Source organism: Canis aureus, chromosome 2, assembly GCF_053574225.1.
Source record: "Canis aureus isolate CA01 chromosome 2, VMU_Caureus_v.1.0, whole genome shotgun sequence".
In the NCBI taxonomy this organism is placed as follows: Eukaryota; Metazoa; Chordata; class Mammalia; order Carnivora; family Canidae; genus Canis; species Canis aureus.
The window spans coordinates 14,461,916-14,475,269 of NC_135612.1; the positions used below are offsets into that span (position 1 = coordinate 14,461,916).

The 13,354-nt window shown below is 40.8% G+C and overlaps 1 protein-coding gene across 1 annotated transcript in view; it reads right to left on the reverse strand.

Moving 5' to 3' along the window:
- FAM81B (family with sequence similarity 81 member B) overlaps positions 1 to 13,354 on the reverse strand; it is a 55,178-nt gene that overhangs the window by 33,328 nt on the left and 8,496 nt on the right. Inside the window, exon 4 of the mRNA XM_077864341.1 lies at positions 5,020 to 5,263. Within this exon, the coding sequence (XP_077720467.1) occupies positions 5,020 to 5,263 (244 nt within the window). The remainder of the gene's footprint in view (positions 1 to 5,019; positions 5,264 to 13,354) is intronic.

Below are 13,354 nucleotides of genomic sequence, written 5' to 3' on the forward strand. Positions count from 1 at the left end.
AAAACTGCTGGTCCATAGAAAAAAATTCTATCTTGACATTCAAACAAATTCTAATGTAAAGCGGAGATACATGACATAATTTGTATCTATTCATAAAGAAAAAGTTAAGTTCACGATTTGGGAAAACATTTTAGTTGCTATATTTGACCAAGGCCTGAACTATGTTTAAATTACGTTCATGAATTTTTTTTAAGATTTTATTTATTAATGAGAGACACGGGGGGGGGGGGGGCAGCAGGTTCCATGCAAGGAGCCCAATGTAGGACTCGATACTGGGACTCCAGGATCATGCCCTGAGCTGAAGGCAGATGCTCAACCACCCAGGAACCCACATTTATGAATTTTTTGAGGAAAAGAGGGATATTTGTAGCAAATGAAAGTTAGAAATTTTAAAGATCATATACAGGCTCTTTCTCATTTGTAAACTGGCAGGTTGAGACAACCCAAAGGCAAATAAAATTTTAACTGAAAACATAGAAATATTAAGAACACTAGCTAGAGTTTTGTTTTCATTTGTTTTTTGCTTGCATGTAGGTCTCTCAGTCTGTTCAGGTTGCTCTAACAAAATACTACAGACTGGGTAGCTAATAAAGAACAGAAGTTTATTTCTCACAGTTCTGGAGGCTGAAGTCCAAGGTCAGAATGTCAGCATGGTCCTGTTCTGGGTGAGAGCCCTCGCTGGTTGCAGACTGCCTATTTCTTACTGTGTTCTCATGTGGTGGAAGGGGTTAGAGAGATCTGTGGGGTCTTTTTTAGAAGGGCCCTAGTCCTAGTCACGAGACCCCACCTCCTAATACCATCACATTGGACATTAGATTTCAACACGTGAATCACTGGAGAGAGAGGAGAGACAGATATGTAGACCCTAGTGATAGATGTTGTTTTGCTTTGTTTTGGTAAAGACTTGTGATGAGAGGAAACTTGTCCTACTAAACACTAAAATATATGAGATAAGGATAAATGAATCAATGTAGCTAAATAAATATGCATACCTAAATAGATCAATGTAATGTAGTGAAGATCTTGGTAAATCTAAGAAAGAGATACGCTATACCAGAGGCTCACAAAGCAGTGGGGGAGGAATTTCACAAATGGTGTTGGGATCTCTGGTTATTTATTCAGAATTAATTTAGATCTTTATCTCATAACACATCAATATAGATTTTAGAAAAATAGATTTAAAATATTAACTTAAACCATGGGGTTGCTGGGTGGCTCAGAAGGTTAAGTGTCTGCCTTTGGCTCAGGTCATAATCCTGGGGTCTGGGATTGAGCCCTGCATGGGGCTCCCTGCTTTGAGGGGAGCCTGCTTCTCGCTCTCCCTCTGCCATTCCCTTTGCTTATGCTCTCTGGCTTTCTCTCTCTCTCTCTCTCAAATAAATGAATGAATGAATGAATGAAATAACTTTTAATACATAAAAAAACTTTTCTTAAAAAAGCTAAACCATAAAAATAACATAGCAGAGGTAATTATTTTAGTTCTAAATGAAGAAATTTCACTTCTTAAAAATGAGAGAAATCACAGAGCAAAATATTGGAATGTTTAACCTTATAAACTTAAACTTAATAGATACATTGTAAGTATAACTAAGATATAAACAACAAACTGGAAAAACATAACAGACATTATTGCCCAGGATTTCAGTTCTGTGCTACAACCAACATACACTTCTTGGCGAAAGCCAATTATGCCTATCTTTTCCCATCTTTGTGTTTGGTGTTTTGGTGTTTGAAATCAATCCCAATGAGAGCATTAACACCATGGAAATAGGCAAACATTACAAATCAAGTTTTTATTCTCCAGAAGGTATTTGATTGCTGGGCTGTTAAACATTTACCAGGGCACCACCAGCTATTATCCTTAATAAAACATTTCATCAAATCGATAAAAATTAAAAAGTACTAAAAGATAAAAGATTTATCTCCAAAGATAAATTGGTAAAAGACATTAATGGATGACTGACAGAGAAAATGCAAATTGTTATAGTCACTTTTAAAAAGTGAGAAAAAGAGAAAGATCTCATTTCTATCCCATCAAATTAGCAAAGTTAAAATAATAAATCACAATGCTGCCATGGGTGCAGTGAAAAAAGCATTCTCATGTAATGCTAATGGAAGTGTAAGTAAGCATAAACTTTCCGGAAACCAGCTTGGCAGCACGCATCAAGAGCTTTCAGTGTTCACACCCTGGAGTTTCACTTCTAAGAATATATACTGTGGAAATAAGCCAAATACAGACATACATTAATGCACAAAGATATTTTAATATTAAGATAATGATTTAGCAAATCATGGTATATGCACCATGCAAAGACCTTTAATGACATGTTAGAGTTTATGATATAATTTTATATTAAAGATTGGGCTTACAAATGTAGTCTCAGCTTTCTAAATGGAAGGATTTGAGGGAAATGCCTCTGGGTGTTTGTAGAAATGGTCATTTGCTGGTGGAATGATGAGAATCCCTGCCCACCACCTCCCCCGCCCCAGTTTTAAAATTTTTTTCTAAGCTTTCAAAATGATTCTAATGAAAAAGAATTGCTTTTATAAGTTGAAGGGGGAAAAAAAAATCCAAGAAAGCAATGCTATACATAACATTCCCTTTTCTTGAGTTTAAATTACTTTTAAAGTTTGTAATTAGTTACCAGCTTGCAAGCCAAATAATTTGATTATAAAAAGGACCAAGCAACTTAACTGTTGCAATTATGGTTGATAAAAACAATTTTTTTTTTCATTCTTTTCAAAGGCCCAAGTCAAGTTTCAGCTCACTAGAACCTATCTTGCTGGTCAATCTGCAATGGGCTGACCTGGCTAAGGAGTTCAGGTTTTTAAAAAATACTTGAACAGCATCTATTTCTCTGTAAAGCACTTGGCATTTTATAGTCTTATTTATTGGAAGTAGCCTAATAGTTTCTTCTTTATATTTTAAATACGTTATCTTCAGATATTTCCTTTTTTTATTTTTTTATTTATGATAGTCAGAGAGAGGCAGAGACACAGGCAGAGGGAGAAGTAGGCTCCATGCAGGAAGCCCAACGTGGGATTCGATCCCGGGTCTCCAGGATCGTGCCCTGGGCCAAAGGCAGGCGCCAAACCGCTGCGCCACCCAGGGATCCCCTCTTCAGATATTTCCTAATTCAGTTTTCTACACAGACCAGTTCTCCTCATTTTCGCAGTGTACACCAACCCCTTAACAGGATGGCAAATATTTTGAGATTTTAGAGTTTTTGGAAAATGTTTTGTCTTTTTTCAGAGCTTATCTAAGACAATCAATTATTCTAGGAAAAGAAGCTCTTAGCAAGACTTGGAGATCTGGAAAAGTTTCCCCCTTAATGTTAAGAGTATTTTATCGAGGTATAATTCATATGTGTTAAAAGAATCAAAGTGTATATGTGGATGGATTTTGACAAATGTAACCAACCATGTAACAACCACCTGGATCAAAATATAGAACATTCTAGAAGCCTAGAAGCATTTTTGATATTTCTGAGAATGCTATTTTCTTTTCAGTTACCAACAAGTTTTGACTTTGAAATTGGTTTCTTAATTTAGCACTAGCGCTGTACTTGATTTTGTCATTATCTTAAAGGCACTGAGCCACTAACCTCTTATCACTTTCTTAACACTAGTATGCCTAGAAACACCTTTGACCACTTTGAGAAGTTCACTGACTTTTTAAGCACTGGCGTCAGTTCAGTATGTGCTAAATACCAATAAAATATCTCTTAAAAGTTCACTAAGATTTTTTAAAATCTTATTTTAATTTTTAATCTATACTCCCTCTAATGCATTATGGTGTTTGCCAGACCCTACAGATGGAAAATAAATTATAGATGTCCTTAGCCTTATAAACAAAGTCCTAAGGAAGGCATTGTTTGGGTTAATTGCATGAATTTTGTTTGTTTGTCAAATCCACTATATTCTCTGATAGTAAAAGAAGATATTTATTGTGGGAAGACATTGTTATCAAATCTCATGATCCTTCTGCAAACTTTTAGTCAGTTTCCTCAAAAGTAATCAATCTCTGGGATCCTTGCCTGAAAGTTGCTAACCCAGATTCATCAGGCCCATTGGCACTTTAAGAATACTGAAAGACCTGTAGTAAAAAACCTATTTATCTTGGTTTAACCCAGATAATTTCTCCTTTGATCAGAAACTATTTTTCCTTTAACACCTTGAATATCATTCATTCAGGAAATATGTAGAGTGCTAACCACCTACCAAGTTCTGTTGCCATCTGGTGTGGGATTTAGTGATGAAGAAAACAAAATCCTTGCCTTCACAGAGTTTATATATTAGAAGGAGAAAACAAGCAATTAATAAATGCAGACTATGGTAGTTTGCTTATCAGATGGATAGGTGCTATGGATACCTAAAAAGTAAGGTTTAAGGGAGATTATGACTGCTGGTGGGGAAGGGTGCTATTTTATAGAAATGTCAAGGAAATCCTCTCTGATAGGATGATAGCTGAGCAGAGACTTGAAGGAAATGAAGAACATTTCATAGGAATGTCTAGCGGAAGATGATTCAGCCAGAGTGAGTAGTAAGTGGCAAGGCCCTGAAGCCAGAATATGTTTGGTATGTTCCAGAAAGAGCTGGGAGCCAGTGTGGCTGCAGTGAAAGAAAGACCAGAGGTGGGAGATGGGGAGACAGATTACTGGGGTCAGACTGTGACGGGTCTATGAACCATCATTATGAAAACCTCTATTTGAAATGATTACATGAAAAGAATCTTGAGATTTAGATTAAAATAAGCACCTAAGCACAATGTCTGACATATTGTTAAACAGTTCTCTCTGCTGTCACAGAATAGATATTAAATGCTTTTTGAATAGAATTTCCTTCTACTTTTTGGCATAAATGAGCAGTTGAAAAGTTGAACTGTTTTCCTCTGGGGCAACACATTGTAATCATTTAAACTTAAGCCATAGTGATTCACTTCTCTAGGTGAAAGATGGTATTGGTGGTTGACAATCGTTGACAAGCAATGATGCCAACATATAGAAAATAAAGAACTACCTCAATATTTTGGCTGAGTTTTTTGACGATGCTGGTGATGGTCTGAATGTGGTTTTCCAGTAGCTTCCTGGCGAGCGACTCCTCTTTTCGAAAGCCATGTGTTCCCTGAAGACAAGCAGAGATATCCTCCTTGATGCGGAAGGCTTGTTCAAGGAGAAAGGCGATGGTACGCTCCTGGTTGTTCAGTCTGTCTTCTAGATGACTTCTGTTGGTGTTTGGAATCACAGGAAGAAAAGAATGACCCCTGGTCAGGAAAAGGAAACAACACCAGCGGTGTTACAAGAATGAGTTGGAGGAGCCAGACCCAGAACTTGCATCTTCACTTCTACACCAGTATTGTCTCACCTGGGAGAAGTTTAGAAGTTTAGAAGGACTCTAAGCACCTGCCTGGTTAGAATCTTGGTTCGTGTCTCATCTAAGAAAAAGATCTGACTTCTGCCTTGGTCTTACATTATGCATTGTTCATGTTTCCTATATTTTACCCACTATTCTAACAAGCCAAGCTGGATCTACATAAATTCAATACCTGAAAATTCCACATTGAGGACAGTGTTGCCTTCTAAGCTGGAAAAAATAATAGATCAAAGGCAGAGATTTACAAAAGAATCAGTTTAGTGAAAAAGTAAACCCAGTAAATTAGAAAAAGAAATTGGAGACACTAGATCTCTTTAGTATTTTGGTAAAGAAACATGCAAGATGCTGACATCCCCTATTCGTATTAATGTATTATTCTTTCCCTTCACAGATAAGCTTCTTGAAGGACAAGCAACTTTTGTCTTTTTCTTTATTGAATTTACTTTGTTTTTGTGACCTTGTCTCTGAAGAAAGGAAATGAGTTACATAGTACCTCAGGAGTAAAATTTCCTGAGTCTTGACCAAAATGCTGACCTAGTATGACTGCTGGCTTCCAGTCCTCAATTCCTCCTAAAACCTTGGAGAATGTAGAAAGGAAAATTAGAAAACTGTAAAAAGAAAAAACAAACAAAAAACCCCCCCAAAAACCCTTGGCAGCTGGGGCCATTTTAAACCGGTGAATGTGTAGGGTGATGGTGGAGTAGGTGCCATGGTGTGCCCCCCAATTCCCTTTTCAAGGAGGAGAGACATTTCCCCCAAGTGTTGGGAGTGCTGTCTCCGTGAAGAGAGTCACCTTGCTCAGGGCGATGCCCACTTCTTGGGGCAGCTTGAAATTAGTGATTGGTCAATGTATGAAGGACTGGCACACGTGCTCTCTCAGAACAACTTGGAAGGACCATCCTAGCTTCAGAGCTCCCTGTGGAATTGTATGATGATACTTTCTTCCCAATTCTTTCCCCTTCCCTTCCCTGTAGTGATGCTGGAGCACTCCATTTGAACCTTCTGTTCACCAATCTCTGTTTCCTGGGCAACCCAACCTCAGTCAGATGGCTATTGGGTCTGGGGCAAGAGACAGCTCAGCAAGCCTGTGGGAGATACAGTGGGGAAGAAGGACTGGTGTAGCTCTGCTTTTGCTTCTTCCCCTTCATGAGCCTTGGGACAAATGCTCTATTTGTGTGAAATTTCAGATTCTAGTTTTAAGTGTCCTCAAGAGTCAGATCAGACAAGGCAGACGACCTGCATTGGCAAGAAGCTGAAACAACAGTAACAAAAAACATGAGGAACAATTGACCTCGGGCATTTGTTTTTACACTGTCCTACTCACAGGCGCCAGAAGAGGGAAAGCAACTGGTCTCCTAAAGTTACTTCTTCCTGAGGAGCAAAGGTGAAGACCTGAGAGGACAAGTGATTTTGTAGGATGAGGAGTGGTCCATCAGATCCTGGTTTTCTTGTGCCCGGTGCTCATCCAAACCCTGCCCCCTGAGTTTACTGGAGCTCACAACCCCCAGGAAATCAACTCACTGGCCAAAACAGCAAGACCTTTGAGAAGCACAGTGTTTTCCAAAACCAACTAGCCCACAAATAATCTGCTAGATTTTAGATTCCTGCATAAGAGAAATACCAGGTTATATGCAACAAGACATTTTTTAAAAGGCTAATAAACATTAAAAGGAGGGAAGATATTAGTAGAATGAAATTTTTAAAAAGTGGAAAACATGGAAAAGTAAACAAGTAAAAAATATTAGGTGTAGGGCAGCCCTGGTGGGGCAGCGCTTTAGCGCCGCCTGTAGCCCAGGGTGTGATCCTGGAGACCCGGGATCAAGTCCCGCTTCAGGCTCCCTGCATGGAGCCTGCTTCTCCCTCTGCCTGTGTCTCTGCCCGTGTCTCTGCCCCCCTCTCTCTCTCTGTGTCTCTCATGAATAAATAAATAAAATCTTAAAAAAAATATTAGGTATAAAAACTATAATGGTTGAAATAAAGAAAAAAAGATGGGATACATATGACAGATGAAATGGCTGAGGAAGGAACTCATGGTTTGGGAGGCCAGAATGAGGAAATTTACCAGACAGAAGGAATGGTCACAGAATTCAGATTTCAGGGTCAAAATTTGAAATTCATCTATGAGGCTCCAGAATTAAATATTAAGCTTTTTTTTTTTTTAATATTAAGCTTAAGCCTTCTATGTTCCTCTAATTCCGAGAGATAATAAGCAGAAGCAGGGGAAGCATTGATTAGTGCTACTCCTGTGAGCTAATGGCCTGGAAGCAGAAATGACACATGGAGACATGGAGGTGTCCTTGGGGTCCATATCCACTCCCTCCTGAGTTCCTTCTTCCTTTCTTGGTCCTGGCCACTATTAACTCCTCTACTTCTGTGTCTGAGCAAAAAGTGCACCCTCCACCAGCAGCTAGAGTGGTCTTTTAAAAGTCTAAGACCCTCCAATGGCTTATCCATCCTCTGAGAATAAAATCCTTGCTCTCATTTCCAACCTCAGCTTTTCCCACTCATCCATCCATTCTCTCTTATTCAACCACATGAATCTTCCGTCTGTCCTCACCGAACTAGTTCCTGACTCAGAGCCCAGGCACTCGCTGTTCCACTTGGAATGCTCTTCCCTGCAGTCACTTCATTGCCGCCTCTTTCTCATGGTGTCTGTCTCAAATCCAGTATCCCCTCCTCAGGTAAGTTTTCCCCTCAGCACTGTCTAGCATAACACCCCGTGTCCTCTTCTCCCCAGCATTTGTCATTATCTAAAATTATCTTACTTACTTGTGTCTATTTTCTGCCTTCCATCGCTAGAATGAAAGCGTCCTGTGGGCAGGGGCTTTATCTAACTTGTTTTCCACGGTGTCTCCAACACTGAGGGGAGTGCCTGACATGTAGTAGGTAGTCAGTAAGTATTTATTGACTGACTGGTTTTTCTAGCTGGACTTTTCAATTGTTGGAAATTGAGGGGGGGGGGTGGAAATGGTGCCATAAAGCCACAGGTTGTGAGAGCCTCAGGGTTTTAGTTTCTTCTCTTGAGCAGTACCAAGTAGCCTCAGCCTGGGTGAGGCTCCTCTTTCCTTTCACCTGCACCTCTGGGAAACAAAGCTTTGCTAAGGCTTTCATTAAATTCCCTCTTCCACTCATTTGGCTCAAAAATGTTCCGGAAAATTAGCAAATGGAACCTCGTATATATATAAAATCCATTCCTCTAAAGCCCCAACATGCTGACGGTGCTCCCCTGGATGGAAGTATGAGTCACAGGCAGAAGGGAAGAGGATATCAGGCCCTGCTGATGGTGACACATAGCCTAGTGGCAGGCTGCAGATTTATCTTCCTCGAGTGGGGGCTTCTTTCTGACCTCTGCACAATCTTCAGCCTGATTGTACCAGTGAAAGAGTGTTTGGTCCCTAGTCTTCAATCCTTTACAGATACTTGTAAGTTATGCTGCGTTCCTGTCAAAATTTAGTATTTGTGTGCTCTTAAGTGTTCTCAGCGTGGCAGACATTCGTGGTTAACTCCTAATAGCCACCCTCCCAACCCCACTGCTTCTGCCTGCTTTGGTTCATCCTCCCATTGCCCATGTCCTTGGTGCAGGGGGCAAGTTAATCATGGTGGTCTCATTCTTCGAGGTTGAGATTCCACTGGTTTAAATAGGGGCATATGAAGCAACCCTGCCCAGTCAGGTGAAAGGGAAAAACCTCTTGTGGGGTTTCTGGCTAAGGTTTCTTCGCTTTCAAGAAGAGATACATAAGAAGAAACTTCCCCCTTGTTTGCTGGAAGCTGTCATGTCTGTGTGATGTCTGGGACTGCTGAAGCCATCTTGTGATCATGAGGGAGAATCGGATGGCAGGGAGGAAGGATAGAAAACACCTGCTTGATGATGTTAAGCCTCTAAATGAACCAAACCCTAGATTTTTAAAGATGTGAGCTAATCAACCATTTTGGTTGGACTTTGTGTTATGTGTCGCTGAAAGCACTGTATCCATATCTAATAATCTACCAATAAAAATGACAGTTGGAATAAAAATATATCAGTAAGTATTTACTAAATGTCTACTCTAGTCCATGCATAATATATAATGGTCTGTCCCTGAAGGAGCTTAGTGTAATACTGTGTTTCTCAGAAAGAAACTTGAATTAGTATCATGGGGGTGGAGAAGGGAGGGAAGTTGTTACCATGCAGATCCCTTGGCTCTACCATAGATTTGTTAGATCATAACTTTGATGGTAGAGAGGGACACAGCAAGAATACGTATTTTAAATAAGCACTTCGGTGTTTCTAAATGTCTCTTGAATATTGAGCATCATTGATTTATTTAAGACCGGTCATGTGCATCAGTGACCCGGGTCAAGTGTTTCAATGAATTCATCTTAAAAGGGGCTAACAGGTGTACTTGGCTGTATGGTTGTTAAGTTCTTTATGGTTCATGTGATAGGCACATAGTGGGGGTGGTGAAACCAGCGCCCTAGAGCTGCAGGATTATGAGGAGCCCGCGTTCACACACTCTCTGGAGGTGATACTGGCTGGTGTCAAGATTGTATCCAGAAAGAGCACGAGGAATAAGCAGATCTAAGCCAGCAGAGGGACCAGGGGAACAGGACTGCCACCCCTGCTCAGATGCCCATCTGTAGTCCTGCCTGTCATGATTGGCCTTGATGATGTTGCGATTTGGCACATTGAAGGATCCTCTGGGGAGGGCAGCATCTGATACTATGCACATGTATTTTCCTGCAACCATGGGGACATTAAGTGACCTATAAATGATGGACTCTATGGTTTCTTTTAGCTTTCAAAGTTTAGAAGTTATTTTATACTTAAGTGGAGAGCATTCCTTCTGGAGATTTCTTTTCATGCTTAAGGTTTACTATAAATTGGGAGTTTTATTATTATTTATTAATGATGCTTAATGAAGCCCCAAATAATGCTCCGTTTAGTTCTTTTTACATGATTCCTGCAAGATAAATGTAGCACTTGTGTATTTTTTCCACTTCCATTACCGTAACAAAAGAGAATGTTGTTTTGCAGTTGACATTTCTAAAATCAACAACTAGCAACACACACATAGGAACATTCTCAATCTTCCAAGAGAGATTCCTGATATCATTGTTCAACGCATCAGATCATCCAAATGCCTAAAAACTGAATAACAAGATGTGGCCACCCGGATTCTTTCAGTAAGTTAGAAACAAAGCCAAATCCACGGTTTTATTAGTCTATTGTATCAGTGGGCCTTCTATCTAAATTTAACTGTGACAGGAAAGCAATGACTGGATATTCCAGACTAGTCCACAGGAGAAAGAATTCCCAGGGGCCTTTTCAGAGCGCTATTTGGGCTTTACATAAATCATTGATTATGTAGCTGACAACTGAATGTGAACAGATTTTCCACAAACTCTGAGTTCTATTTCTCTGCGATTCGGTGTGACTTGCACCAGCTGTGCTGTTGCTGGCAGATGCATCGGTACAGAGAGCCTCTCACTTCTCTGCGTGTTCTGTTCTTGTGAATAGAGCACTAAATTTACTCGGGAGGTTCTGATAACCATTTTGGCAACCTGTAATACTCAAGACGCAAGGATTTGAAAATGGAAGCCCTTCTCTAGAACAATGAAGAGCATAACTGGAGAAAATTTTCATTTTTGTGAGATCTATTATCACCAGCTCCCTTCTTGGTGCAGAGTCCTGCAGAACACACACACAGACACATAAAGTGGAAATTTTACAGAACATTTTGGTGCCTCACAAAAATAACCTGTAAGCCAATGAGGAACAATGATATTGAAGATACATTTTCTGTAGTTTCTCTGTTGCTCATGTCTGAAAACCACCCTGGCAGATGGATTTTGGCAGCTAGAGAAGCCTCCACTGCTGACTTTTACACGATGCTGAGTGTTTTAGGGCCATAGGGGAGGCAATCCAGAGTGATGGGGATAGTCTGGGAAGAGGCAGACCAAAGCCAGTGGGGTTGTGCCAGTGGGAGGTCTGCATGGAGGAGCCTGGAAAGGACAGGACCCTAAATAGGGACACAGCTGAGAAAAGACTGGAGAAGAAGACTGATTGTGGATAGTTTCTAGCAAAAAGTTCTATACTTTATGAGACAAACACCTCATGTTAGTAAAAATTTCAATAAAACTACAGAATTAATGCCACACTTGTTGTGACTGGCTTTCTAGCGAGAGGCATTCAGATGTTCCAGAGCCTCTGTGTGGGTTACACTTACAGGCAAAGCGTGTGTAAACCTCAGCAACAAATTGTTTTGAGGATATTTGGAGTTCTTATCACTTGTGCTTTGGCGACACTTTTCCATTATTGCTTTGCTAATATTGGGGGTGTACGTGTTATATATGTGAGTCTCCAGGGTGAAGAACACTGCATTTGGAGTTTGAAGACCAGGGTTCAAATGCTGTCTCCACCACTTACTATCTTTAACCTTCCTTAAGTTGTTCAGAAGAGAGCCCTTTGAGTCCTCTGGAGGTCATGACTCTTGCCTGACCCAACTGCTTGAAAGACATCAATTTACTTAATGTACTTGAAGTGCTTGGTACTGTTGGTGTCATATATGTATGTTCTTATTATGATTATTAGTAATTAATAGATGGACTAATAGGCTGAATTGTATCCCCACAAAAAGATATATTGAAGTCCTAACTCCTAGTGCCTCAGAATGTAACCTTATTTGGAAATAAGGTCATTGCAGAGGTATTTACTTAGGATGAAAGGGTAGGGTGGGTCCATAATCCAGTATGACTGATGCCCTTATAAGAAGATGACCATGTACAGATGGAGACACAAGGAGGATACCGTGTAAAAATGGTGGTAGAGACTGAAGTGATGCATCTAGAAGCCAGGGGACACCAGAGATTGCCAGCTGTCACCAGAAGCTGAGAAGAATGGGATAGATTCTTCCTCAGAGCTCTCCGAAGAAACCAACCCTGCTGACACCTTGATTTCAGACTTCTAACCTCCAATTGGGAGGCAATAAATATCTCTTGTAAGGAATTTATTATTACACAATCTTATTTCCATATGATGCTTTTAGTCAACATGTCACTTTCATAAAAATTATTTCATTTCATCCCCCACAAGTACATGGGTGAGATTTTTCCTCAATTCAGAAGGAGAAGGAGGCTTGGAAACTGGCAATAACTCAGCTGGGGAACATTTTAACCTGTGTATTTTGCTCTTTTTCCTACATCAGAGCAACTTTGCTTAGACTAACGAGTAGCTCTTCCTGTTAAATTGTGTTTTCTCAGGATATGTTATGTAATTACCAGTTACATCTCTCTGTGGAATTCTCAGGGTCCCCTCTGAGGCCCAGAGGCTGAATGAGCTCCTTCTCTGCTCTAAGGACCTGAGTCTGGCCTCATCCTCATCTCAGCACAGCTCTCTCACTTGAGCAGAATTTCTTAGGTGTAGCAAGAATGCAAACAGCCTCCTTGGGTAGGAGGCGCTCAGCTTCATCTGGGCAGCCCCTGGCCTGACCAGTGTGGGGGTGCTGTGGGTCATGCCTAGGTCTTGTAGCTGTGTCCACCCACAGCCAGGGTCTTGCCCATCATAGGCTGGGGGACTAGAGATGGAATCTAGAAGGTGCTAGAGAGGAATAAGAGGCTGCCCTGAGGCTGATGGAAGTGCTTCCTGGGCACAGCTGAGATGCTGTGAGTCCGGGCTGGCCACACCTCACACAGGGGCCTGCGGGGAGGAAGATCAGAAATCTAGGATTGCATTACATCTTCCATGCACCAGAGATGGCCTGCAGGTGACACCTGTGTGTGCATGCACGGGTACACACACACACACACACACTGAGAAGATAGCTGGCAGGGGATGTGGATAGAGGAGTGGTGAAGACAATAGGCTCTGGAGTAACTAGACATAGATTTCTGGGTTAGGATCTTGGTTCTGCCTCCTGCACTGTTGGTGGGAATGTGAACTGGTGCAGCCACTCTGGAAAACTGTGTGGAGGTTCCTCAAAGAGTTAAAAATAGATCTGCCCTA